Raw genomic sequence first — 27,725 nt, forward strand, 5'->3', positions numbered from 1 at the left:
GTGGGAAGAGGTTCTCCTTCAACATCTACCTTCTCCTCCCTGCCTTTTTGTCTAGTGGTTTTCAGCCTTTAGGAATTTTTTTTCTTTTTCTCTCTCTCTCTTTTTTTTTTTTTTTTTTTTTTTTTTGTATTTTTGGCCCACACCCATGCATATGGAGGTTCCCAGGCTAGGGGTCCAACCAGAGCTGAGGCTGCCAGCCTACACCACAACCACAGCAACTTGGGATCCTAGCTGCATCTGCGACCTACACCACAGCTCACGGCAACACTGCATCGAGGCCAGGGCTCGAATCTGTATCCTCTTGGTTGCTAGTCAGGTTCGTTAACCACTGAGCCACGACAGGAACCCCAGCCTTTAGGAATTTCGAATTCCAAAATTTGAGGTCATGTTTATTTAGTAAAATGAAAATTATACATATGCAGTTTTCTCTGACTTTTTGTAGCCTTTACTATAAAGCATTAAAGAGTCTCAAGTGCTCGGGGAAATTAATATTTTATATTCATGCTGAAAATGCAAAAATGTAATCAACTGGCTTCATTTTCTATTCATTTCCCAAAACATTCGTCAATTACAAATGGTATGTGAGCTAAGAGCAATTGCAGGATGATAATTCTGAGGCTGTTCTGATTTTAATAGCCAACATGAGAAAAACAAAACAAAACAACAAACTGCAGGAGGTTCCTGACCCCATGAAGCTGGAACACACCAAGGCGTGCATGTACAACCCTGTAGGTACCTGTGCCTTGCAGGGGTGGAAACCTTCTCAAAGCTCCCACAGCTCCCTTCACATGCCTCCACCTTTGCATCCCTAAGCTTGGATTCAAATTGTGTCTTTTCTTTTCTTTTTTTTTTTCTTTTGCTTTTTAGGGCTGCACCAGTGGCATATGGAGGTTCCCAGGCTAGGGTTCAAATCGGAGCTAAGGCTGCTGGCCTACGCCACAGCCACAGCAATGCCAGATCCAAGCCGGGTCTTCGACCTACACCACAGCTCACAGCAATGCTGGATCCTTAACCTACTGAGCAAGGTCAGGGATCGAACCCACAACCTCATGGTTCTTAGTTGGATTCTTTTCCACTGAGCCACAATGAGAACTCCCAAATTGCATCTTTACTTGTCAGTCTCCCTCTCTAGTCTGTGAGTTTCTCTGGGAGGACAGGGATTCTGTATTTTTCAGTGCCTGGAATGCAACTGGGTCCCAGTAAATCCGGGAAAATTTTATTTTCTTAAAAATATTCCCACAGCTTCTCCCTTATGGATTCTCTTCCTCCTTGCACAGACCCAAGATGGCTCATTCTTCAGCCTGACTCTGCAGATTTCCTGATGAGAAAGTAAATGCTTCCAGGAAATTGACTGTCAGAGACTCAAAAACTTCAAATGATTCCCCTCAAGGAATGCCTACTGCAGGGTGGGGACACCTGGATTCAGGTCACCTGGAATGTGTCTTGGCCATCAGCTTTCCCTTTCCAGCAACGGGACTGTTACCTTTAAATTGTTCAGTGCTTAGCTTTTTTTTTTTTTTTTTTTTTTTTTTTTCAACACAACTGCTTAAGGATTTTCAAACAAAAGCTTATAATTAAAACCCCATAATAATTAGTCCAATTTGGAATCTACTGTGAGAACAGCAGGTCGGCAGCAATTTTATTATCAGGCTTGCAAAGTAACACGGTGGTGCACGGCTAAGTGTTTGGGTCAACTTGCCTTGAATTCCTCACCACTAGCTTCTGCTGTCACATTTCCCTTCTGGTATTTGCAGAGATCTGTCGTGGTGGGTTGGTGTGTCCTTGTGAGGGGTGGCTGGGGGCGGGGGCGGGGTGGGGGGACGCAAAGCAAAAGAAAGAACATGGAGCCTCCCTTTAAAGCCTCATTGCAGGTACTCGGGGCAGTTCACCTGATCTGTGATAGTCATTTTCTCAATGTCAATGTCATTAGAGGTCAGGATATCTTTGAGATAGGTCACTGTTTCTGGAGGGAGATAAGGGTTTCTTCCCAAGATCCAAACATGATCCAGGTGAAAAAGCCAGATGATTGTGGTACAGGAGTACACAAGGGCGTAGTTCTCATAGTCGGTGGCCAGGACCCAGTATGGAGCTGATGGCATCACTGAGAACCAGAGGAGGGCAGTGTTAGGAGGGACCAGGCAAGAGACACCTTCTTCAGGATCCTGGGAGCTAGGCTCTGGGGTCCTAGTTCTTCTGCATCAGTGGTTCTCAATTCTGGCTTCGTGTGGGAATCACATGGGAATTTTGAAAAACAGTAAACCCACCTCCCCAACCCCTAACTCCTAGATTCTGAACTGGAAGGTGTGGGTACTTTAGAAAGCTCCCCAGTGATTTGAATGTGCAGCCAGAGTTCAGAGCCATCATTCTGGATCCCCACTCCCTGATTGCAGGTTGGTGCCTGGAAGCCCATAGTAGCTGTGGGTTTGGTTGGACCCTCTGGGTTGACAGGCGGCCCTTAACGCTAGTGCACATGAAGCCACCACTTAGCGAAGCAGAATCAAGAATGTAAGGTCGGGGGCCTCAGGCTTTCCAAGTCTGTGCCACCCACTTTCCTCTAGAACTTGCCTAAGGGAGGACGAAGCGGCTAAGTTGGTTTGTTTGTTTTTCTTCTCACCTGACCTTCGAAAATCCTTCCAGGCTTAAGACTATAGTAATTCAGGGGGTAACAGGTTACAAACACTTCCTCTCAAAGAGCTATAAAGATTCATCCATTGATATCTGTATAGTACCAAAAACTCAACATTAAAAGGGTCCTTGAGAAGAAAGATGGAGGATTTACTTTCTCCATCTGAATCCAGAAACTTCCTCTGTGAATCTGACATCCACAGTCAGGGTCCAAGACAAATGTATGGCTGAACCACGCTGACTCCATTTTGTCAGCTCCTTCTTAGGCCCCCACACCTCTCCCTGACTGCATGACTGAGCTGAAATCTACTCACAAGGAATGCACCCAAGCCAGATAACTTCCCCATCAACATTTACACTTCATCTGATAATGAAAACTGGAAGAATGACTTGCTGACACAGATGGTTCATGGTCATGAGACCCTGGGGGTGGGATGGGGGTGGGGTGGGGGAAAAACCCTCAGTTCCAATTAGTGTGGATGTGCTTCTCCCTCGTAATCAGACTCCACTTTTAGCCTTGCCCTTTAAGTCCCCTGTACCCCTTTCATGATGTGCGGTGCAGCTGCGAATGCCTCTTATTCACCTGATTCTGCCTGCATCTAAGGTACCCACAATAGATTTCATAATTGTACTTTATGAAGCTGCCTTCATTTTTTGGTCTCAAAGTTCCCCTTCCATTCAGAGGATCTTATTCAATAACTCCACCTCCCAACACCTAGGAAACCTCACTGCACAGCTTGTTCAAGTTAAGTGGAAGATGGACCCCCATCAGACCCCAACAATGTGGCTAGAAAGTGGCAGACAGAGCCAGGACTCCAACCTACCTTCTCTCTTATTGCTGCCTCCAAGCTTTCGCAATGCTAGCTATTCTGCTAATAACTACAAACTTTTCAGTGATTCGTTTCCTCTGGGAAATAAGGGGAGATTGGGTTTTCAGGTCTAATGTGCTTCAATCTGCGCTTCCTCTATGGACACACTTACTGTAGTTTTATAGTAAATCCCTGGGTGTTTCTTGGTATCCACACTGACACGTAAGCCTCGTAGGGACAAGGGCCAGCTCTGTCTTGCTCATTTTTATATCTCCAGTGCCTAGTCCAGCACACGGCAGGTAGTAGGCGCTGAACAAATAAGTATGCGTTGATTCACTATGGGTGACACTCAGATGTGACAGGAGTGCTCTGACCCAGGGCGCTAGCCTTCAGCTGGGATATGTCCTGTCCCTGATAACCTCCTGAGGGACCGGTATACTTACACCAGAAAAACTTAACTCCCAACTTGGCAGGCTCAGTGATGTTATCTGGGGTGGCTTCACCTTCAATTTGATTCACAGTTCCGTCAGCTCTGCAATGAGTTGAAAAAAAACAAAAAACAAAAACCTGAACTCATTAAAAGCCCAAAATCAGCAAAAGGCAAGATTTGTGACACGAATGACCATGGTGGCCAACATTACAATTTCTGGTCAGGGGCTTCTTGAAGGCTGGCTGGGTCTTAGTTCCATTCCCTCCCCTTTGCTTTCTTCCTGTCTTGGGAAGGGAAGGCAGGCAGCTTTGGGGTGATAGGAAGCAACAATTGCAGTGTCCCAGGACTGGATCATATGTGAGGCCCTGGCATGTCAACATTGTTTTTTGGAGTGTGTGCAGTGGCCTGCAAGGCCATTTCCTGCTCCCGGCCTCCAAATCAAGAGGGAGGAAAAGGAAGGCAAAAGCAAGCAGATGAAACAACCTAACACAGAGAGAAGACTCACTTCTTTAAAAATGAGAAGGGGCCAAAGGGAAAAATAAGGACTGATTAGATTACTGAAAATCTTGCAAAACATGAAGTCTGGAGATATGCAAACTTTCCCCCTCTTTGGACCTCAGTAAGATCATGTGACATCATCTGTCCCATAAAGGGGTTCATGTGCCTGAGCAGTGAGACCTATTCCAGTTCAGCAAGCTTCTGATTGAGAGTGGGAGGTATTTTGTTTTGTTTTGGCCACGTCCATGTCATATGGAAGTTCCCGGCCCAGGATCGAACCTGTACCACTGCAGCGACCCGAGCTGTTGCAGTGATAACATTAGATCCTTAACGTGCTGTGCCAGAAGAGAACTCCTGATTGAGGGTGGGAGGTTTTGACTTAGGCCAGGTTTCCTCAAAGCAGGCAGTGAGGAAACATTTACTTCACTTCAGGGATTCTCCAAGGCATCCAGATCTCAGAGCCATTAAATGTGAATATGCATCTTACAATTAATGCCACCTTACAAATGTTAGTGTCATTTCTTTCTCAGTGGTATATAAAACGGTGGTGTGTCTAATTTTTTTCTTTGGCCAAGCCTACAGCATACAGAAGTTCCCAGGCCAGTGACTGAACCCACGCCACAGCAGTGACAACACCAGATCCTTAACCTGCTGAGCCACCAGGAAACTCCCAGTGGTGGTGTGTCTTAAAAGTGATGTGCTTTGCTTGCATGGATGAAATATTTTACTCTTTTGAAGGGAGCTAGTCTCATTTCTGGATAATTTCCTAAGACCCCGTGGACATAGGGGCAAGCGGAAAGGGCTAAGGATTGAGGCTGTGAAGCAGGGCGCTCAGGATTCAGGGTGCTCTTCCTAGCAGGCCAACAGAGGAGCTGCCCATTCACCAGCCCTCTGAGGGGCAGACAATCTAAAACTAAAGCCATGGCCTGTGTTAGGAAGTCAGTAAAGTCAGCTATGGTTAGTGGGGATAGATGTCCTAGAAACCAGACAATAAGTAGCAGGTTAGGGGGCATGGGAAGTGTTCTCTGATGCTCCTGGATTACAGGTTCTGTTTATTACTGAGTAGAGCTGGAAACCATGCCCTGCTCTCTCACCTGGATCTCAACCTATCTCATTCTATCTGCATGCAATTGCTTAGCAACGAACCAGGTGCCTCCCAAAAGACGTTTCCCCTTTCCACCTTCATTTATGTTTGGCTCCAGAACAGTTTTCAAAACACTGGTGTCTGATCATAAACTCACAATTTCTTCATAGGAAATACGCATTTGCATTTTCAACAGTAGAAGTGGATTAGCCATAATAGGTAATATTCAGTGATTACTACATACCAAACACTGTTTTATGTGCTGTACATGTGTTACCTTAGTTAACCCTCACACGGCCTTATGGAAGGAGGGACTATAATTATTGCCATATTACAGAGGAAGAAACTGAGGTTTAGAAAATTGTCATAACCAACCTACCATCAAATCATTAGTAAGTGGTAGAATGAGGCTTTGAAACTGGGCAGCCTAACTCCAAAGCTTGAGTCCTTCAGCCCCTAGCCTCTGCCACCTGTGTTGGCCCTCACATTCTAACACTACCTAAGGGTACTTTGCTTAGATTCCCTGCCATGTCCCCTGCTTGTTCCGCAGCACATCTGGGAGGAGAAACTATACCATTTTCCTGAACTAAACAAACCTTCCATGTGCCCTTGCTCTTAAGTAGGAGTGACCTTAGAGGCAGAGTGACCTAACATTTGGGATACAGTTAAAGAGACTCCTGGCCAACTCGGAAGGAGAGCTAGGGGCATCTCATGGGTTTGGGAATTTGTTTCATTGTCTGACTCTTGGCCTTAGAATGGAACAAATATTTAAAATAAAGTCATTGCAACTTTGGGGCCTACAAAATTCCTGCAAGATCTTCTAGGGGTCTGCATCTCAATTCCTGCAGCCCTTACTGGGCTCTGAAATGAGCAGGAGTTTCCTTTAGAGCTCCTCAAGATTCTTACTTTGTTGCTTTGGCTTATGCAAGATCAGAGGGTCAAACTTCTGTGTTTTGGCTCACAGGATGCTTAACAGGCAGTAGGATGGCCACACAAAGCCTCTCTGAGCCTGAGTAACTTCCAGGCTGAGTTGTAGTTGTTTTCTTGGAGTTGAACAGAGTTCTTAGACAAACTAGGGAACAGGAATGGCAAGCTTTCCTTCTCAGCCTCTTTCACATGTCTTCTAGTCTCTTCTCCATTTCACTTCTCCCTGGTTTTGAAACTTGCAGCTTCATTGTGTATAAACTGTATGACCCTTGGGCAAATTCCTTTACCTCAGTTTCCTCATCCATAAAAATGGGGTTAATAATAGTACCTACCTCAGGTTGCTATGGGGATTCAATAAATATCTATGTTCATTTACATATACACACATAAATATATATATATATATATATATATATATATACATGCATACCTACACCTATATACATACACATACAGAACTGAAGCTTGCCCACAGAGAATGCCTATTAATATTAGCTACCATTGTTTATTGTTACTTTCATCTTTGTTGATGGCAGGTGGGTCGGAGTTCTTGCTAGGGCTCTTTTTAAAAGTTTGCTTTCTAGGAGTTCCTGTAGTGGCGTAGTGGTTAACGAATCTGACTAGGTACCATGAGGTTGCAGGTTCGGTCCCTGGCCTTGCTCCGTGGGCTAAGGATCTGGCGTTGCCATGAGCTGTGGTGTAGGTTGCAGACGCGGCTCGGATCCTGCGTTGCTGTGGCTGTGGTGTAGGCCGGCGGCTACAACTCCAATTAGACCCCTAGCTTGGGAACCTCCATATGCTGCAGGAAGCGGCCCTAGAAAAGGCAAAAAGAGCAAAAATAAAATGAAATAAAATGAAATAAAATAAAATAAAATAAAAGTATGCTTTCTAAAGTACGAATTTTTGGATCACATATCAACCTGTGAGAAGCCGTCAATAGCAGATAAGTATATTTCTGTAGGCTCTCCCGTTCACACAACCTAAAGTGTAACGAGATACATATTTGATTCTTGCTTAACAAGAAAAGGAGTTTTCTAACAGTTAAAACTGTCCAGAGATGAGATAAACTGTCATGGAAAACGATGAGCTCCCAGTTTCTGGAGGGCTTCAAGCTAAGCTAAATGTCCTCAATTAGCAGATGCGATAGAAAGGGCTTCTCTCTTGGTTTGGAGGTCAGACGAGAGGATCCCTGCTGTCCTCGGCTACCAGAGGGTCTATTCTGCAATGAGGGCAGGAACCTTGCAGTTTGCATTACCATTGAATCCCTAGGTCCCCTCATAGGGTCTGGGACACAATAAGGGGCTCACAAGTGAATGAGTGACTCCTAGTCCCTATCATCCTATTTGCCAAAGCTTTCCTCTCAGGACCTATGGTGAGCAGGCAGCTCAGACCCAGCGATGTCTGCAACCTCCCCACATGGCAAAGACACCAGTCACCTCAGGACAGCTCTCTGTGGGGCTGCCTCTGGGACGTGCACTAATTTTGAAACCATGGCCACTCACCTCAACTCCTTGTTTATCACTTTGATGTTTCCGTTTTCCTTTAGTGAGTAGTTGGCTTGGATGCAACTTCCCTTCTCAAAGCTCACTGGGATCTTCTCAATTTCATACCATCTTCCAAGATACTGCAGAGACAACGACAAGCAGAGCAAACCTTGTGGCTCTCTGGGGACCTGCAAACTCTTCCCCATTGTTGTCTTTCAGAGCAGAGCCCTTTCCTGGGGAAACCAGACTAAATGGGCTGCATTGTTCCCAGCAGCCACTGAGTAAGATATTGATTCAAATGAGAACAAGTGAATTGGATGTGTAGGCAATGGTCGAATGCCACAGTCTATTCCTAAAGTGCTCCTTATTTAGCTCTTGGTGTCCCTTTCAGTCAAAATCTATGTGAAATTCTAAACTCTGTAAAAAGAAGGGATGGGTTTAGATGATGTAAGGTGCCACCTCAAATATTTCATGATTCAACAACGCATCTTCAAATCGTGTGCCAAGTCAGATATGTTTACTGTAGGGAGCGGGGGCTCCAGAGTTGATTGAATTTTCCTCCTAGCTAGACGCCCCCCCACCACCACCACCACAGAAGGAGTTGGTCACCAAGGCTTTTGGCAGGTGATCGGGATTTAGAAGACCTGTATTATTCTTCCCCTGGGGGTTTGCTCTTGGGTCATATCTTCCCTGCAGTGTCCACTTTTAAAGAAGTGAGCAGTGGTGAGGGTGTGGAAAGTAACATAATGTCTTTTCCATCAAAGGAAATCTTGGTTACTCCATGGTTTGGGCTGAACCACCTAAGAACCCCCCACCCCTTCTCCCAGTAACAATTTGTTTCAAATTAGCCAACCCAGAAGCATGTGCCCTCTGACCTGACCAATGGGAAGGGGACAGGTACATCACCTGCATTAGGGATAAATAGGGAGGGTCTTTTCTTCTTTGTGTGCCCTTTTTGAGTACCCGGGCCCTTCTGCAGAAGTAAAGAGCCTTGTCAAGATCTCCCCGTGTTCATGTGTCTCATTTTCTGACACTGATGATCCGAGCCATGTCCCCAACAAGGGTGAGGGTGAGGGGAGACAAGCGCACACTCCTGCTGCCACACACTGCCCTGCATGGTGGTCCAATCTACCACCTTCATGAGGGCAATTAGGCAATATCTAGCAAAACTAAAACCATGCATACTCTACTCCAGCCCAGCAATTTTACTTCTGAGAAGGTATCTGATAATGATGTACGTATATGGTTATTCATTGCAGTACTATTTGTAATAACAAAAGACAGGAAACAGCCTAAATGAGCATTAGTAGGGAACTGGGTAAATAAATGATGGCACATCCATTCATCCTCTTTTAAAAGAAAGATATGCAGGAATTCCCATCATGGCTCAGTAGTAACAAACCCCACTAGTATCCCTGAAGATGTGGGTTTGATCCCTGGCCTCACTCAGTGGGTTAAGGATCTGGAGTTGACGTGAGCTGTGGTGTAGCTCACAGGTGCGGCTCAGATCCTGAGTTGTCGTGGCTGTGACGTAGGCTGGCAACAATAGCTCCAATTCGATCCATAGCCTGAGGATTTCCATATGTCACGGATGCAGCCCTAAAGACCACAAAAAAAAAAAAAAAAAAAGTGAGAGAGAGATACATGCAATTATCTCCAAGATATATTTAATGGAAAAGAGCCAGGTGCAAAACAGTGTATATACTAAGGTCCATAACTTTAATAACATCTTCAAAATACCTCTTCCATGTAAAGAAACATATCTGCAGATTCTGGGGGATAGGGCATGGACATCATGCTGCCTACTGCTTTTATACAAGTACTTGTTTATACACATATACATTAAAAATACACTATGAGCTGTTTTTACTGGTTACTGGGGAGGAAAACTGAGGCTGGGATATAGAGGTGGAGAGGAAAGTTTTCACTGCATGTTCTTTTGCATCTTCAGAATTTTGAATGATGTGAATATATTTATGTAGTCAAAGTATTAACTGAAATCATTTAGAAATTTGAAAATACATTACTCAACCAAACAAAATCAAGGAGATGCAGTTACTTTGAAAAAGTCAGAATTTGAAATGAGAACATACTGCAAACAGGGGGCAGTATTGCTTCGGTCACATGGCTCTCTGCTAGAATATATGCCCACCTTTATGACATAAGTTTTCCACTCATTCATTAAAGCATAGCTTTCGACTGAAATCACTGGGCTTATTCTTTCTTTTTCTTTTTTGGCTGCCTTACAGCACATGGAGTCCCCGGGCCAGGGATCAGATCCCACCTGCAGTTACAACCTAAGCTGCAACTACAGCAACACTGGATCCCCAGCACAATGAGCTGGGCTGGGGATTGAACCTGCATCCCAGGGCTCCCAAGATGTGGCCAATCCCACTGCACCACAGTAAACTCCTGGACTTATTTAAAAATGTTTTTTCTTTCGTAAAATTTTTATAAAGTATGGTTGATTTATAATGTTGTGCCAATTTCTGCTGTACAGCAAAGTGTATATTTATATATACATTCTTTTTAAAAAATATGCTTTTCCATCATGGTCTAGCCCAGGACACAGGATATAGACTCCTATGCTATAGAGTAGGATCTTATGGCTTATCCATTCTGAATGTAATAGTTTTCATCTGGACTTATTTTTTTTAAAGCACCAAAGAATAAGGTTAGAGTTCAACTCGTTGCAAAGGCATCATCAGAAAAAGCTCCTTTATATACAATGCATTTAAAATAGTTCTATTATTGTTAAAGTGACTTTAGTGCTCCACAGTGAAAACTGAGGAAGCATGATTTTCCAGAAAAAAGGAAACTCAGAGGTGGAAGATTGCTTTTCAAGTCATATTCCCTCATGATATTATATTATTTTATGAGGATCCTTTTGTCTTTTTGGGTCTCGTTTTCTCTATTTAAGGAGAATGCAATATTTTAAAATAATCATGGAAAGGAAGATGTAAAACTATCTCTATTTCCAGATGACAGGATTTTGTACATAGAAAACCCTAAAGAATACACACAAATACACATACAAAACTATTAAACTAATAAATGAATTCAGCAAGGTTAAAGGATACAAGATTAATATAGAGGAAACAAATGTATTTCAATATGCAGAATGACCAATTTGCAAACTAAGAAACTTCTATTTACAATAGCATCCAAAGAATACAATTCTTATGAATAAATTTAACCAAAGAAACATAAAACATATTCCAAAAACTACAAAGCATTGTTGAAATGAATTAAAGGAGACCTAAGTAAATGGAAAGATATCCTCTGTTCATGGATTAGAAGACAGAGTTGTTAAGAAGGCAACACCCTCTGAATTGACATACAGATTCAATACAGTCTCTACCAAAATTCCAACTGGCTTTTTTGCAGAAATTGACAAATCAATCCTAAAATTTATATAAAAATCCAAAGGACAACTAGAAGAAATCAGAGTAGCCAGAATAGCCGGAAGAACAAATCTGAAGGACTCAGGTATTTTGATTTTAAAAGTTACTAGAAAACTACAATAATCAAGACTGTATAATGCTGGTATAAGGACAGACACATAGTTCAGTAGAATTGAGAGTCTGAAAATGAACTCTTACACATATGGTCAATTGATTTTCAACAAGGATGTCAAGCCTATTTGATAAGGAAAGAATAATCTTCTCAATAAATAGTTCTGGAACAACTGGATCATCACATGACAAAGAATGAAGTTTAACTCCTATGTCACACTATATACAAAACCTAACTTAGGTGTTCCCATCATGGTGCATCGGAAATGAATCTGACTAGGAATCATGAGGCTGCGGGTTTGATCCCTGGCCTCACTCAGTGGGTTACAGATCTGGCGTTGCTATGAGCTGAGGTGTAGGTTGCTGTGGATCCCACATTGCTATGGCTGTGGCTGTGGTTGGCAGCTGTAGCTCTGATTTGACCTAGCCTGGGACCCTCCATATGCTGCAAGTGTGGCCCCCAAAACATAAGAAACAAACAAACAAACAAACAAAAAACCTTAACTTAAAATGGGTCAAAGAACGAAATGTGAGAATTACAGCTATAAATCACTTAGAAGAAAATATAAGAGTAAATCTTTATAACCTTAGATTAGGCAGAAAATTTTTTTAGATATGACACCAAAAGCACAAGCAACAACAACAAAAAGACAGATAAACTGGACTTCATAAATATTAAAAAGTTTCATGCTTCAAAGGACACATCAATAAAGTGAAAAGACAATCTTTAGAATGGAATAAAATATTTTCAAATCTTGTATTTGATAAGGGACTTGTATCTAAAAATATATATAGAACTCACATCTCAATACTTAAAAGATAAACTGCCCAGTTAAAAGATGGGCAAAGGACTTGAAAAGATATTTCTCCAAAGAAGATATAGAAATAGACAAGAAGCATATAAAAGATGTTCAACATCCTTAACTGTTAAGGAAATGCAAATCAAAACCACAACGAGATGCCACTTCATACCTACTAAAAATGGCTACAATCAAAAAGATGACAGTAAAAAGTGTGGTCAAATACAGAGAAATCAGAATGATACACTATCAGTGGGAATGCAAAATGGTTTGACTCTTGAAAAATAGGCTGGCAGTTTCTCAAAAGTTTAAACATGCAGTTATGACATGACCTAGCAATTCTTCTCCTAAGCATATATCCCAGAGAACTGAAAATATATGTCTACAAAAAACTCCACAAAAACAAACACACAAAACCTTGTATATGAATGCTTATAGCAGCATTATTCTTAAGAGTCAAAAAGTGGAAATAGCAACAGACAAGGGCTTAATCTCTAAAATATACAAACAACTTAAACAACTTAACAGCAAAAAAGCCAAAAACCCAATTGAAAAATCGGCAAAAGACCTGGATAGACATTTCTCCAAGGAAGATATACAGACAGCCAACAAGCACATGAAAAAATGCTCAACATCCCTGATTATTAGAGAAATGCAAATCAAAACTACCATGAGGTACCACCTCGAACCAGTCAGAATGGCCATCATTATTAAGTCCACAAATAACAAATGCTGGAGAGGGTGTGGAGAAAAGGGAACCCTCCTGCACTGTTGGTGGGAATGTAAATTGGTACAACCACTATGGAAAACAGTATGAAGGTACCTTAGAAAACTATACATACAACTACCATGTGACCCAGCAGTCCTACTCTTGGGATGTATCTGGACAAAACTTTCCTTGAAAAAGACACATGCACCCGCATGTTCATTGCAGCACTATTCACAACAGTCAAGACGTGGAAACAACCTAAATGTCCATCAACAGATGATTGGATTAAGAAGATGTGGCATATATACACAATGGAATACTACTCAGCCATAAAAAAGAACAAAATAATGCCATTTGCAGCAACATGGATAGGACTAGAGACTCTCATACTAAGTGAAGTAAGTCAGAAAGAGAAAGACAAACACCATATGATATCACTTATATCTGGAATCTAATATACAGCACAAATGAACCTTTCCACAGAAAGGAAAATCATGGACTTGGAGAATAGAATTGTGGTTGCCAAGGGGGAGGGGGAGGGAGTGGGAGGAATTGGGAACTTGGGGTTAATAAATGCAGACTATTGCTTTGGAATGGATTAGCAATGAGATCCTGCTGTGTAGCACTGGGAACTAAGTCTAGTCACTTATGATGGAGCATGGTGATATGAGAAAAAAGAATGTATACTTGTATGTGTAACTGGGTCACCTTGCTGTACAGTAGAAAATTGACAGAACACTGTAAACCAGCTATAATGGAAAAAATAAAAATCATTACAAATAAATTTTTTTTAAAAGTGGAAATAATCCAAATGATGAACAGATAAATAAAATGTGGCATAATCCACACAGTAAAATATTCTTCAGCAATGAAAAGGAATGCAATACTGATACACACCATAACATGGATGAACCTTGGAAACATTATGCTGAGTAAAAGGAATCAATCACAAAAGACCACATATTGTAGGATTCCATTTCTATGAAATGTCCAGAATAGGCAAATTCATAGAGACAGAAAGTTGGTTGCCTGGAGCAGGGAAGATTGGGGAGAAATGAAGATTGACTGTTAATGAGCATAGGGTTTCTTTCTGGAATGATATTCAGATTTATAGAAAATGTCCTAAAACTGGAGTTCCCATTGTGGCTCAGTGGTTAACGAATCTGACTAGGAACCATGAGGTTTCGGGTTTGATTCCTGGCCTCGCTCAGTGGGTTAAGGATCCGGCATTGCCCTGAGCTGTGGTGTAGGTCACAGATGCATCTTGGATCCGGCATTGCTGTGGCTCTGGCATAGGCCGGCGGCTACAGCTCTGATTTGACCCCTAGCCTGGGAACCTCCACATACCTCGGGTGTGGCCCTGGAAAAGACAAAAAAAAAAAAAAAAAAAGTCCTAAAATTGATTTTGATGACAGTTTCAGAACTCTCTGAATATACTAAAAACCTTTGAAAGTGAAAACAACTATAAACAGGTGAGTTACGTAGTATTTGAATTATATCTCAATAGAACTGTTTTAAAAAATCTTTTTTTTTAAAGGCCCATACCCACAGCATATGGAGGCTCCCAGGCTAGGGGTCCAATTGGAGCTATAGCCACCAGCCTACACTGCAGACACAGCAACACGGGATCTGAGCCATGACTGCAACCTACACCACAGCTTACCGCAACACTGGATCCTTAACCCACTGAGCAAGGCCAGGGATCGAACCTGCATCCTCATGTGTGCTAGTCAGGCTCATTAACCACTGAGCCATGACAAGAACTCCTGTTTTAAAAATTCTGAATTACTCCTTAAAGGACTTTTGTAAATGCAGATCAACTATAATATCCAAAGTGTCTTGAGACTTTTACCCTAAAACTGAAACGTAGCTCCAGTTTCCCGGAGTTTTTCTGGAAAGCCTCCTGTGGACCTCCAGGTTACCTAAATAAAGGGATCAGCCCTTAGAATTAATGGAGTAAGTCAGTGTAGACTCCAGGGTACCATATCTCCCCTTCTTACCTCACCTGTGTCAGTTCTACATTGATGGTGCTCCTTCCCCACCCTGTCAGGTTTTAAGCTCCCTACCTAATCCATCCCCAAGAGCTCACAACACACATTCACACTGGCATGTGAATAACTGATGACAACTTCAATATTACTTATAACATGTTGCTTCTTAAAAGAGAGCCAAACTTTCCAGAAAGAGAATACATCTTGCAGTTCCCATCATGGCTCAGTGGAAACAAATCTGACTAGCATCCCTGAGGATGCGGGTTCGATCCCTGGCCTTGCTCAGTGGGTTAAGGATCCAGCATTGCTGTGAGCTGCGGTGTAGGTCGCAGACGCGGCTTGGATCCCACGTTGCTGTGACTGTGGTGTGGGCTAGCAGCTATAGCTCCAATTGGACCCCTAGCCTGGGAACCTCCATATGCCTTCGGTGCAGCACTAAAAAGACAAAAAAAAAAAAAAAAAAAAAAAAAAAAAAATAGAGAGAGAGAAAGAATATGTCTTAATGGGGAAATTCTAGGCATGAGTTAGGAGCAATGGGAGCCTCTAAGTCAGGCTGCCTCTTTTTGCTGCTCAGTGCCCCACCCCACTCCTAGTCATATAAAGTTAAGGCTGGGCCTGATTTGAGGAAGAAGAGCTGTATATGGGTGAGCTAATTATATTGCTAACTGTTTAATGTAGGTAACAAGAAAGCCCCTTGGAAGAGTTCTGTCCTCTTCTAGGCCCTGTCTGAGTAACCCACAGGGGTCTTGCCCTACAGGGAAGCCTAGGTTGTTGTTTTTTTGGTCTTTTTGCCTTTTCTAGGGCCGGTCCTGCAGCATATGGAGGTTCCCAGGCTAGGGGTCGAATCGGAGCTGTAGCCATTGGCCAGAGCCAGAGCCACAGCAATGCCAGATCCAAACTGCATCTGCAACCTACACCACAGCTCACGGCAACGCCGGATCCTTTAACCCACTGAACAAGGCCAGGGATCGAACCTGCAACCTCATGGTTCCTAGTCGGATTCGTTAACCACTGAGCCACGACAGGAACTCCTGGAAGCCTAGTTTTGAATCCTACCTGACATTTGCGGCTGTGTGACTTGAGCAGATAGGTTGCATTCAACATCTTCATCTGCAGGAGCTGCTGTAGATGCCCTGTTCCACGCCCTCTTAGCCCAGCTCTGGGCTCACCTCCGTCATGGTGGGCAGTTCCCATACACAGGGCCAGCCTCCCACCTCGAGCCCCTGTGTCTCCTCTGTCAGACGCTTGGCCGGTGCCGTGGGAGCCCCCTTTGCCCACTTGCCTCCGTGGGCATTCAGGCACATTCTATGCATTTCCGCAGAGGATCCCTAGCAGGACTGACCTTGGCTGTTACCAGAGCAATCTGCTTCTCAACTCACCCTAAACTGCTTTCCTGTTTCTCTGTCTCGGTTTCCCCGCATGCCCGCTCATGCTTCCAAAACCTCTCTGCTCCCCAGCTCTCATCTCGGGCGGGGTCTTCTCTGGGGGAGCCCCCAGTAAGTACCTACCCCAAGGCTTGTGGTGGCCAACAAAGCGGAATCATTAAACTGAACCTGGTAGGATGCTTATTTAAACAAGAGACAGCAAAACAAGTGGGAGTTTGCCTTTTATCGCACCTTATTGACGTCAAAATTCTCCTGCACTGGAGGATTCGGGCATTTCCCGAGGTGGAAGGCTTGTCCCTCAGCCACTCCAAGGAGGCCAGCCAGGGCGGGAAGCAGCAGCAGCGTTGGCACCATCTTGGGGCTGGGTGGCTGGAGATGGACCTGGCGTGGGGACAACAAAGCAGCTGGAGGCGTTCTGAGGACACTGAGTTCCCAGAGGAAGATGTCGGGGCTGGCCAGTCCCTCCATGAGCAGCCCCCTCCTCTGCCTCCGGAACCATCCTGCAGGCCCCCTGAACCATCAGTGTCCCCAGGAGCCTCTCTACAACTTTCTGTACCTCCGTTAGAACACACTCTGCCTGGTATTAGCGTTTGTTGGATTTATTTTGTGAGCTGCCCCTGACCCCACACACCAAATTGTGCTTTTTCCAAAGATGAATATCTGTCTGATTCTCCCTGGACTCAGCCACAGAACCTTGCAGTGCCAGGCGCAGTAGATACTTGTGGAAAGAACAGAAACCATGTGTGCATGGTGGGGGAGGGGGTGCAGTAGGCAACGGGGACACTGAAGCCACCAAGTGAACAGTGTGGGAAAAAACAAATGGAAAACAACCCATGCGCTACATTTAGTGACCTGTGTGATTCATCAGAGAAATGCCTCCCTCTCTCCACCTCTCCACCCTGTCCCCATTTTGCTGGGCTGTGTATCAACCCAAGAGCAGGCCTGGAAACTTGCACAGGAAGCACCATGCTCCCTGGGTCCCCGTGACTGGGTTTGAACTCTGGCTCTGCACATACTAAGGATAACTGTGTCCATTGGGTGCTTTAGTTTCCTTGGCTGTTAAGTGGGAATAATAATCATCCAACCTCATGAAGTTCCATGAGAAGAAATGAGAAAATATTAAGAACATTTAGAGCAGTGTCTGACACAGAGAAAATGCCCAATAAATGCTAGTTATTATTACTACGAAAAGCAGAAACAAATTATTGTTTCCCTTTTTTTTTTTTTTTTTTTTTTTTTTTTTTGTCTTTTTTTTTTAGGGCCCCACCGGCAGCATATGGAGGTTCCCAGGCTAGGGGTCGAACCTGAGCTGTTGCCATTGGCCTAGGCCACAGCCACAGCAACACCAGATCCGATCTGCTGCAACCTACACCACAGCTCACAGCAATGCCAGATCCTTAACCCCGAGTGAGGCCAGGGATTGAACCTGAAACCTCATCGTTCCCAGTTGGATTCGTTCCCGCTGAGCCACAACGGGAACCCCCCAAATTTCTTTCCTTTTCTTTTTTCCTTCCTTCCTTCCTTCTTTCTTTTGTGGGTATTTTTCATAGATGATATACATTTAATCAGAGAGGGACCAGCAGCTGACTTGTGACTGTGCCCACAAGCATTTGAGCCCAGTGTCCTTGGGTGTGGAAGCTGCTCTGGGGAGGGGCAGTGGGCAGGGGTGGGGGCTGCAGGGTGGGAGCCTGGGCTGCTCCATACCTCTTTCACTGACTTGCTCTCAGTCTGTTCTCTTCCTTGTGACTCCTTGCCTGGAGCTGCACAAGAGTTATTTCCAGCTCTTTGCCTTTCTCCCTGGGATGAAGAGGACCGACTCAAAGCAAGATGTTCTCAGATTTGAGTATTTAAAAGGATGTGTCATAACAGGAATAATTATAGCCACTTTCTTAGGAATCTCTGAACCTCAAAATAACCTTTACTAATCAATAGCTTTTCTTCTGGAGGTTTTGTTGCCTGTTTTTCAAAAGAACAGTTATATAATGAGTAAAAGCAGATTCAGGGTCTGGGGGCGTGGGTGTTGGAGGAGTGGTCTCTGGGTCCCCTCCTTGAGGGACCACTTTCCTAGTCTTTGAGGCTCCACTCTCCATCAGCCCCTACCACCAGGTAAACAACACTTAGTTGTCTTTTAACCTCCGCGAGGGATGATGGATTTGCCAAAACCCAGGCTGAACCCATAAAAATTTGCATCTATTTCTAAGATGTTCTCAGAACCACTACAGTTCTACCCTTGGGCCCAAGGAGGCTCCACGCTCAGTACCTTGCCCAGGAGTTCTAACCTCAAATGAAGGCCACACATTATGCATATTCCATAGGGCCCCTCAAACTGGACAGAACCTTAGAAGTCCTTTACCCAAACCCTCCTCTCCGGTGTACAGATGGGGAAGCTGAGGCCCAGAAGGGGCAGAGGGCTGGGGCTCGGGTCCCATCTCCAGCTCTTCCTTCTACTGCACCTCTGAGCCGTGTTTTCCTCTGTGCACCACCTTCAGTGGCTTCAGCAAACACCTACCTTTGTACCAGATGAGTCTTGTCTCACCATGTGACAGTTACACCAAAAGTCAGTTCCCCAATGTCTTACTCTGACAAATACCTTGTTATAAAATGTTCTCTTGTGGGCTGAAACATGTTCTTGGGCTCTGTAGGAGGTTTTCAGAGCACAACTAATTGCCCTTGCTTGCATCTCTCTCAAAGATGCCTCTTTATTGCAGTCCTTTTATTCCTAGGATTCAATTTTTGAGTGTGAGAGAAAGGGCTGTTATCAGCTGTAATGTTTTTTAGCGCCCCTTACATTCTAACTCACCCAAAACTTACTGACCACCTTCTGAAGGTAAATCACATTATTAACATATATCTCTGAACTTGGGTGTATATGGTTTATTTTTGTATCATCTTCTCATACTAGTGGGAAGATGGTCCTAATGAGGTGAGCTCACACACTTAAAAAATAGACGTAACTTCAATTTTATTTTAACCAAATATTAAATTATTAAAACATAATTCTACTAAGGTTCTGGTGCATCCACACTGGGCCAAAATTGACTCTATGAATCACTGCTCATACTCATTGAGCTTCTTCAGGGAGAAGCCCTGGCCTCAGTATTTCACAGACGCCTGAATCTCTCCAACACCCTCGCTGGAAGGGTCCTACACTGACATTCTCTGTGACCTCAGTAAAATTGCCTCCTGGTAGGCTGTGAAGCCAGAACTCAGGCCAGGTCTCCTACAAGTCTACACATCTGTGTGTCAGCATCCACCTGGGTCTCCAGGAACCACAGAACCTTAAGGATGAGCTTTGTAGATTACACATAATAAAATGAGATGCATTCCCACAAGTAAATGGGTCTTAAAAACCATTTCACTACGAAATCTAACAAGAAAACATATCTTCTGAAGAAAGTATTTTTGCATGTTCTATTAATATTAATTTTTAATTTAATAGTTAATTCGATTAATATTAATATGACATGCATTTTCTATTCACCCAATGCATTCCAAAGCACTTTTGGGTCAGTTTTACTGCAATGCACACCAGATAACGGCCCCCTGAGAATTCACCTAGCGTGGTATTGGTGTATGGAAAAATTCCTCATTGTCTTGTATAGTATAGAGGGGGGTGCATAAGGCAAGCTGAAGACTTTGAGGTGAGTCAACACCATGTTGGTACCCCAGCTCTGGCATTTGTGGGTGATCTTACCTTAGGCCTGTTGCTTAGGATATCTGGACTTTGGTTTCTTCCCCTGAAAAACGCCACTGACAACATTTCCCTTATAAGGTTGTTTTTGGAAAAAATGAGACCAAGTCTGCAAAGGCCATCAGTCATGTTAGTTATTATTTTTAGCTGAAAGGGGGGCAATGAAAAGTCAAGACTCTCTCTATTTTAAGCATTATTTATCGTAAGTGAAAATTAAGACTACAGTACATACCTTTTTTAAATCAAGATGAAAGAAGTTTCCACATGCAGAATCATCCAAGGTGAGATGCCTTCTGTTGGTGACTGGCTTCTCCTAAGCTATTTTATAAGCTTCCTCAGGGTCACTGATGTTTAATTTTAATGCATGCCACACCCCCTACAGTTCAGGAAGGCTGGCCTAAAAGCTGAGCTCTGTATGAAACACAAAGATGGGATGTTATGTTCAACTCCCTCCCCCAGTTTCCTTCACAGCTGCTCCCTGAAGACGAAACAAGGAGATATTTGTGTGTGTGTGAGAGAGAGAGAGAGAAAGACAAAGTGTGTTTCATTCAAAACATCTTTTTTGGCTCTGTGCATTTTCAAACCAAATTTTCTCAGTCAGAACGCACTTTTAAGTTCCAGTAAGAGGACTTGCAACATGTTTTCAAACATCTGCTATTTATTTTTCATTTTTGTGTAAATGAAAAATCAACAATCCTACTTCCTGAAAACGGAGCATGAAATCCACCCATGTGGTCCCTGGCCTGGAATGGGACGCAGGCAACAGAGCAAAGGTTAGGAATTAGTGTTGGTGGTCTCCGTGGTCCTGGGCAAGCCACCCACGTCTCTGAGCCACAGCCTCTTCACTGTGAAGGAGAGACTGTCATTTCTGTCTCCACCCGAGCTGGGTGTGTAGGGAAGATACCAGCTCTCTAACAGTCAGGGCTCAAGCTGAATGCCAAAGGCATCTTCTGCAGCTCCCCTCTCTGTGCCTCAGATGACCCTCCTAGAGACATACTCTAGGCAGCCTTGCTTTGCTTGGGGTGGGGGAGTGTGTGTGTGTGTAGGGATACAGATTTCAGCCCAGGGTGGGAGAGTGTGTGTGTGTGTGTGTGTAGGGATACAGATTTCAGCCCAGGGGCACTTTTGCTTGGGCCTGATCTCTGTGGAATGAACAGTTTTGAAATGATTCTCAGGAGTTGGAGCCTATGCCTTTGTGAAAGGCAGGAGGCATCTTTAGTGGCATATAAATAAGACAGTACTTTTCTAGTAGACTTATATTCCTAAATAAAACTCACGCTCACATTTGTAAGCCATAGAGTGAAATTTTCAGCACTAGACCTTATGAACGTAACAACAAACCACACCGTCACATACCAGAACCTTCACATACCAAACTGAGAGCTCTTTTTTTGCGATATTTTTTACCTTTTCAGGGAAAGAAGGAATTCTTATTCCAGTTCAGACCACTGACTCTTGCTGTATTCCTGTAACGCTTTTCCCCCAGACCTCTGCCTGGCTCCCTCTCTACCTCCAGGTCCCTGATCTAATGTCACTTCCTTTAAAAGGCCTTTCTGACCTTTCGAAAATAGCACTATCCTTTTACATGCTTCCTTATATCCTTTCCATGTTGTTTCTTGATATTATATCCTTTATTTATGCTTTTTCTTGCTTATTGTTTTCCCCACTGGGATCTAAGGTCCGCAAGAGCAGAGGATTTGTCTCATTGACTTACGACTATACCCTTAGTGGCCAGAACATGGAATAAGTGCTCAATAACCACTTGTAAACTGAATGGAAAGGACCTAGCTATTCAAAGAATTCACTGAGTCTTCTAAGACATGCAAAAAGAGATAGAGATAGTATTCAAGCGACTTCTATTTGAACCGTTTTCCAGGGAAAGTGCCAGCCTGTAACTATTATTCTAAATAGTTGCATGGTTTTCCACAAAGCAATGCTGCTAAATTTCCAAATGTGTAAGTTAAGATTGATCTATTTGTATATTGGAATCATCAGCATTAAATCAAGAACTCTAGAGCTGAAGGTACTAGCCTAGGAGTCATAGCATGAGAAAAAACATCACTTTACCTTCCTGGGTCTTGGTTTATTTTTTCCTATAAATGTTGGAAAATTATATAATTTAGAGAAATCCTCTCTTTAGATGTTTCTGGAATGTAGAGCCAAGTACAAGTTCTTAAGCATCATAAAATGAATAGGAACTGTGTTCTAAACAAGTCCTTATTTTTTAATTTTTTTGTCTTTTTGCCATTTCTTGGGCCGCTGCCGCAGCATATGGAAGTTCCCAAGCTAGGGGTCTAATTGGAGCCATAGCCACCGGCCTATGCCAGAGCCACAGCAATGTGGGATCCGAGCCGTGTCTGCAACCTACACCACAGCTCACGGCAATGCCGGATCCTTAACCCACTGAGCAAGGCCGGGGAGCAAGTCCTTATTTTTTAATTCCAAAATGGTGCACCTTTGTTGTAAACAATGAAAATAGTACCAAAATGTAGGCCTCAGAAAGTGTATCTCATAATCCCACATCTCAGAGATTGTTACATTTGCATTTATTCTTTTTTTCTCAGCCACACCTGCAGCATGTGGAATTTCCCGGGCCAGGGATTGAATCCAAGCCATTGCTGCTACCTATACCACAGCTGCAGCAATGTTGGATCCTTAACCCACTGCAGCAGGCCCAGGATTGAACGTACACTGCAAAAGAGATAATGCTGGACCCTTAACCTGATGCACCACAGTGAGGACTCCTGCATTTATTCTTCTAGGTATTCCTAAACGGATCCCAACATAATAACAATAATAGCAATATCCAGTGTTCTGAAACTTGCTTGTTTTCAGGCAATAATCTCTCTGTATCAGTACACACAGATCCACTTCATTATTTCACCTGATGGGAAACCTTGCTTTTACCTGACAGCACATTTCTTCAAGGAGACGGCCTGTGGTTTTATAGGGAAGTAGTTCTGCAGTTGGGTGATTTTTCATCATATAGGTAATTGCCTCAGTGTTTTCACTTTAAGACCCTCAGGGAAGATGAAATTGTTTGGTGGATTTTTTATAGCAAGGAATAAAGAACTATTCCGTCTCTAAAAAAGTTTCCCTAATAGAAATTTCTCTCTTTATTAATAAGTGGTTCTTTCAACTGTCAGAGTCATTCTGTATGCCCTTCTAAAGTGAGTTTTTCTTTTGTCAGTTAAAATTAAGGGGTGGAATTTCCACTGTGGCTCAGTGGAAATGAACCTGACTAGCATCCATAAAGACATGGGTTCCACCCCTGCCTTGCTCAGTAGGTTAAGGATCCGGTGGTGCCGTGAGCTGTGGTGAAGATCTCAGATGCAGCTCGGATTTGGTGTTGCTGTGGCTGTGGTGTATGTAGGCTGGCGGCTACAGCTCTGATTTGACCCCTAGCCTGGGAACCTCCATATGCCATGGGTGTGGCCCTAAAAAGACAAAAAAATTAAAAAAAAATAAAATAAAATGAAGGGGAAACACAACAGTACTTGTCAGGTGAAACTTCAGACTAAGAGCTTTTGATAACACATATTCATTCTTTAAGACTCAGTTCAAAAATTCCACTGGCTGGTGGTCTTCCTGATTTCTTGCCCACGCCATGCAGCCCCCAGCATTTCTGCTTTGTGTTCCCACAGCACGTGCTACTTTGTTTTCAGGCCCATCACACCATGTTGGGCATCGCCACAAAGCCCACCGTCTCCTTCTGGAGATTGTCAGGTCCTTCAGAGTCGGTGTGTCTTTTTGTCCCTGGTAAATTGCATAATGCCTGGCACAGAATAGGTGTTTACTGAAAGTTATTGGGTGATTGACTAAGTCTCATTATTTGTGGGGAGTACCATGTACTTTCTGATTTATTCAGATGCCCTCTTTTCTCTCCTTCCTGCTCCCTTGTGGCCATTTCCTTTATCTCCAGGAGCTTTGAACCAGTTGAGAGTTGAAGGATGCCAATCATCTGGTAGACAGCATGAAAGCAATCAAACCAGTAAGAATTACAACTTGACATGGCATGGGGGGAGGAACACGGAACTGGACGGCAGGAGTCCTGGGCTCTGATCCTAGCCTTGTTACTAATCCATTTATCTATTGGTTTACTCTTGCAACAATATATATTGAGCACTGCCACGTTCAACACTGCTCTAAGTTCTGCAGATGTAATGGTGAATGAAGAAGGAAGACAAGGTCCAAGCTCTTGAGGAGTTTACCACGCAGAAGAGAGTCAGACACACAGACAGGAAAACTTATCCAAGAGACTAGGGTGATGTGACAGGGAGTGACTGGTGGGCTACTTCAGTTTTGTGGTCAGGAAGGACCTCTCTGAGTACTGACTTTCAGCTGAGGATGTGAATGATCAAAAGGAAAGAGTCATCGAGGATCTTGGGGAAGAGCATTCCAGGAAGAATGGCCAGTGCAAAAGTCCTAGGGTGGGGACAGATTTCACATTTTCAAGGAACAGAAAGACCAGTGTGGCTGGAGTGGAGAGAGTGAGGAGGAAAGTGGCTCAAGATGAGTTTGGAGCAGTAGGAGAAGCCATGTTACATCTTGCTTTGAGGAATCTGGATTGTATTTCAAGAACAATGGGAAGGCATTGGAGGGTTCTCAGCAAGAGTGTGACAACATCATTCAGAATGCCCTGTCAAGACTGGATTATAGAATGTTTGCAGAGGCTTGAGCTGGGAAGCTATTGTAGTCACTCAGGTCACAGTGGCTTAGACCAGAGTGATTGTAATGAAAATGGAGAGAAGTGAATTAATTTGGGATATGCTTTGGAGATAAAGCGGACGAGACTTGCGTGTACATTGAATATAAAGAAAGAAAGGAATATAGACTGACTCTTAGATTTACAGGTTGAACAACCAGGTGAGTACTCATGCTAATAACTAAAGCTAGGAAGCCTGTGGAAGGAGCCAGTTTGGGAGGAAAACTCGAGTTCTTCATGGATAAATTATGTCTGAGTTGCCTGTTAGATATCTGTGTGAAAATGTGAAGAGGATAACTGGGTATTCAAGTCAAGATCTGGGGAAAAGCCAGGGCTGGAGGTAGAGATTTTGGAATCGTGAGCACATAGATGGTCCTCGGAGCCATTGGGTTGGATGGAGTTACAAAAGGAGAGCACACAGTAATGGGAGAAAAGGATGTTCAGGGCAGATCCCTGCTACCCTCTAACCTAGAGAGACTGAGAGGAGGAGAAGGAGCCAATCATGCAGACAGAAGAAAAAGAGGGAAATGGGCTATCACAGAGCCAAGGGAAGAAAATGTTTCCTTTAAGAAGGAGGAGGTAATCAACTTTTGCTGAAAATTCAAAGAAGATAAGAACTCCCCAGGTTTAGTAAGTGGAGGTCAGTGGTGACTCTGACAACGGCTGTCTCTATGGTAATGTGAGTGTGTTGACAAAGAGATATGGAGACAGCAACTCTCTAGTGAAGCTGAAGGATAGTAGAGAAACGAGTTAGCAGCTGAAAGGAGACATGGAGGTTGAGGGAGACGCTCAGAGCATGTGCCTGGGGATGATCCTGTAGAGGAGGAATATTGACCATGCAGGAGAGACAAGAGCAATCCTGAGAAGGAGGGGGGCCTGGGATCCAGAGCACAGGTGGAGAGGCTGGCTTCTGAGAGGAGCAAGGGTTCTGGGTCCATAGAAACAGGAGGGTAGGCCGAGGGGAGGAAAACAGAGGCGGAGAGGTGTGTCAATTTGGTGGTAAGATTTGGGGGTTTCTCTTTGTGTGACTGTGGTTGAGTCACTCCTCTTGCTGAGATCTGTTGAAGAAACTAAACAGGTCTGCCCTGACTATGGTGAATGGGCTTCTTTGAATAGAGTCACTCTGCTAATGACACCTGCCTTCACACCGGCTTCATTCATTAAGGGCCATAGTGGGGAAGGTGGAGCACTCATTGTCATAAAGCTCCTGACAACCGAACACTGCAACACCAGGTCTGTGTCAGTGCTTTCCATATATTAGTGCTGATTGTTACACATCCTGCAAGGCATACATTAGTACTGTTCCCAGTAGAGAGATGAAAAAACCGAGGTGGGAAGAGGGGGTCATGCAACCTTTGTAAAGTAATGAAGCGAGAATTTAACATCAAATGTGTGACTCCAAACCCATACATGTAACCATCATGTTCTATGGCCCCAGCAACAGAAATGGGTGAAAGGGTTCACAAGGAGATTGGCTGGGAAGTTAATACTTTCCAAACTTCTTAGCAGAGAAGGATGATACCAACTGCTTATTAATTCCAGAGAAATGTTGAGGCAAGCGGGAGGGCTGAGTTTTCTCCGCTAGTGTCCTGGACTCCTTGATGAAGCCCGCCTGAAAGCAGAGGAATTGAACATATCTATCTTGTCCACAATCCAACACTGTCGTCCAACATATTCCAGGAGCTGGGACATCTGCTACCAGTTACCTATGCACTAAATGAATTCTCAGTCAAGTTATTATGGTCTTAAGCCTTTCCAGATGTTTGCTGGGAAAACAATCTTTGTCCAGTTTTATAATCCAGTATAAAGTGAGGCCAGTTCTTAGGAATATACACAGGGCACTCAGGGCCACCTCCATGTCTTCCAATGTGACCAAAGTTCAGGATTTTTTAATGTGGAAGTAATAAGATCTCTCTCACTCTCTCTTTTTTCCCCTAAACTTTCTAAGATAATAAATAGATCAGAGGACAGAGCTCAGGTCCAAGAATCAGGAGATGGGGGACTTGCCTTGGCTCTCTAAGTTCTTAGCTGGGTGACCCTGGAGAGTTTCCCAGGCTTTTAGTCTGGGGTTTGACTGGTGGGTGTTTATGATACGGACTCCATGGATCTCCATGGGAAGTTGGTAGAATTATATTTCAATAAAATTGAATTCTTTGTGATCCTGTTTTGTTTTATGCGTTTATGGACAGTTTTGCCAAACTGCCAATGGGTCCAAGGCACAAAACCCTGCCAGAGGATCTCTGGGGTCTCTTCTTGATTTGACATACTTGCTATTAACCTACCTTCCAGGAGAGGAGTTTCTTTTCACAAGGTCCAGCTGAGTGCGGAGGAGCGAAGGGTGGTTTCCTAAAGCTGGTCTGAGGGGCCAGTAAAGGAAGTGATGAAGCATCACACACAGGCGGGGGCCCAGGTGGCAGAGGAGAGACCTAGGCTTCAGGCTCTCACATGCTATCCTCATCTGGGGAGAGGGGCTGAACCATCCACACACTCAGGCGTTGCACCCCAAGAGGCAGAAGCAGCCTGCAGATTGAGCTGTCCCAGGGGCCACGTGCTGCCCCAAAAGAGAAGCTAGAGGGAGGGAGAGTGTGGCAGCAGGAGGACAACCACACCCTGGCCCATCCTTCTACCTCCTGCGTTCCTTCTCTCCTGTAACACAGTACCTGATAATAAAGTGATGCCAGAAGACATCCTGGTTAAGAGTTACCCCTGACGGAGGAGCCAGCTCTTGGATACTGGACACTTGTTATGCTGGGTACTCTACATATATTATCCCCTTTAAGCCAAGAGCAACCACAACACGTAGATGTGATTACAGCCCATTTTGTGGAGCAGAGAGGAGGCTCACAGAGGTTAAATATCTTGCCTGGCATGGTGCAGTGACCAGCTGAACTGGGATCCACACCCACCTGTGAATTCTTCTTGTAAATGGGAGCCATTGGCCAGTCTCTTGGTCCAAGGTAGTCCCTTTCCCTCCCAGACTGAGCCATGCCCCACTTGGGAGAATAGGATTTCTATACTTTCATTTAAGTCTCTAAGAAAATGGCCATGTTTGATCATTAACTCATTATTTAC

The 27,725-nt window shown here is 43.9% G+C and overlaps 1 protein-coding gene across 3 annotated transcripts in view; it reads right to left on the reverse strand.

Moving 5' to 3' along the window:
* APOD (apolipoprotein D) overlaps positions 463 to 27,725 on the reverse strand; it is a 48,049-nt gene continuing 20,786 nt past the window's right edge. The window contains exons 1-6 of one of the 3 annotated variants that reach the window (XM_021070087.1): positions 21,356 to 21,460; positions 20,181 to 20,359; positions 16,489 to 16,638; positions 7,876 to 7,997; positions 3,878 to 3,966; positions 463 to 2,101 (exon numbers count right to left, since the gene is read on the reverse strand). In XM_021070087.1, the coding sequence (XP_020925746.1) occupies positions 1,863 to 2,101; positions 3,878 to 3,966; positions 7,876 to 7,997; positions 16,489 to 16,611 (573 nt within the window). In that variant the 5' untranslated portion in view covers positions 16,612 to 16,638; positions 20,181 to 20,359; positions 21,356 to 21,460 and the 3' untranslated portion in view covers positions 463 to 1,862. Of the gene's footprint in view, positions 2,102 to 3,877; positions 3,967 to 7,875; positions 7,998 to 16,488; positions 16,639 to 20,180; positions 20,386 to 21,355; positions 21,461 to 27,725 lie in introns of those variants that run through there. The other 2 variants (XM_021070086.1, XM_001926063.7) reach the window with 2 other exon arrangements.

Source organism: Sus scrofa, chromosome 13, assembly GCF_000003025.6.
Source record: "Sus scrofa isolate TJ Tabasco breed Duroc chromosome 13, Sscrofa11.1, whole genome shotgun sequence".
NCBI classification, from domain to species: Eukaryota; Metazoa; Chordata; class Mammalia; order Artiodactyla; family Suidae; genus Sus; species Sus scrofa.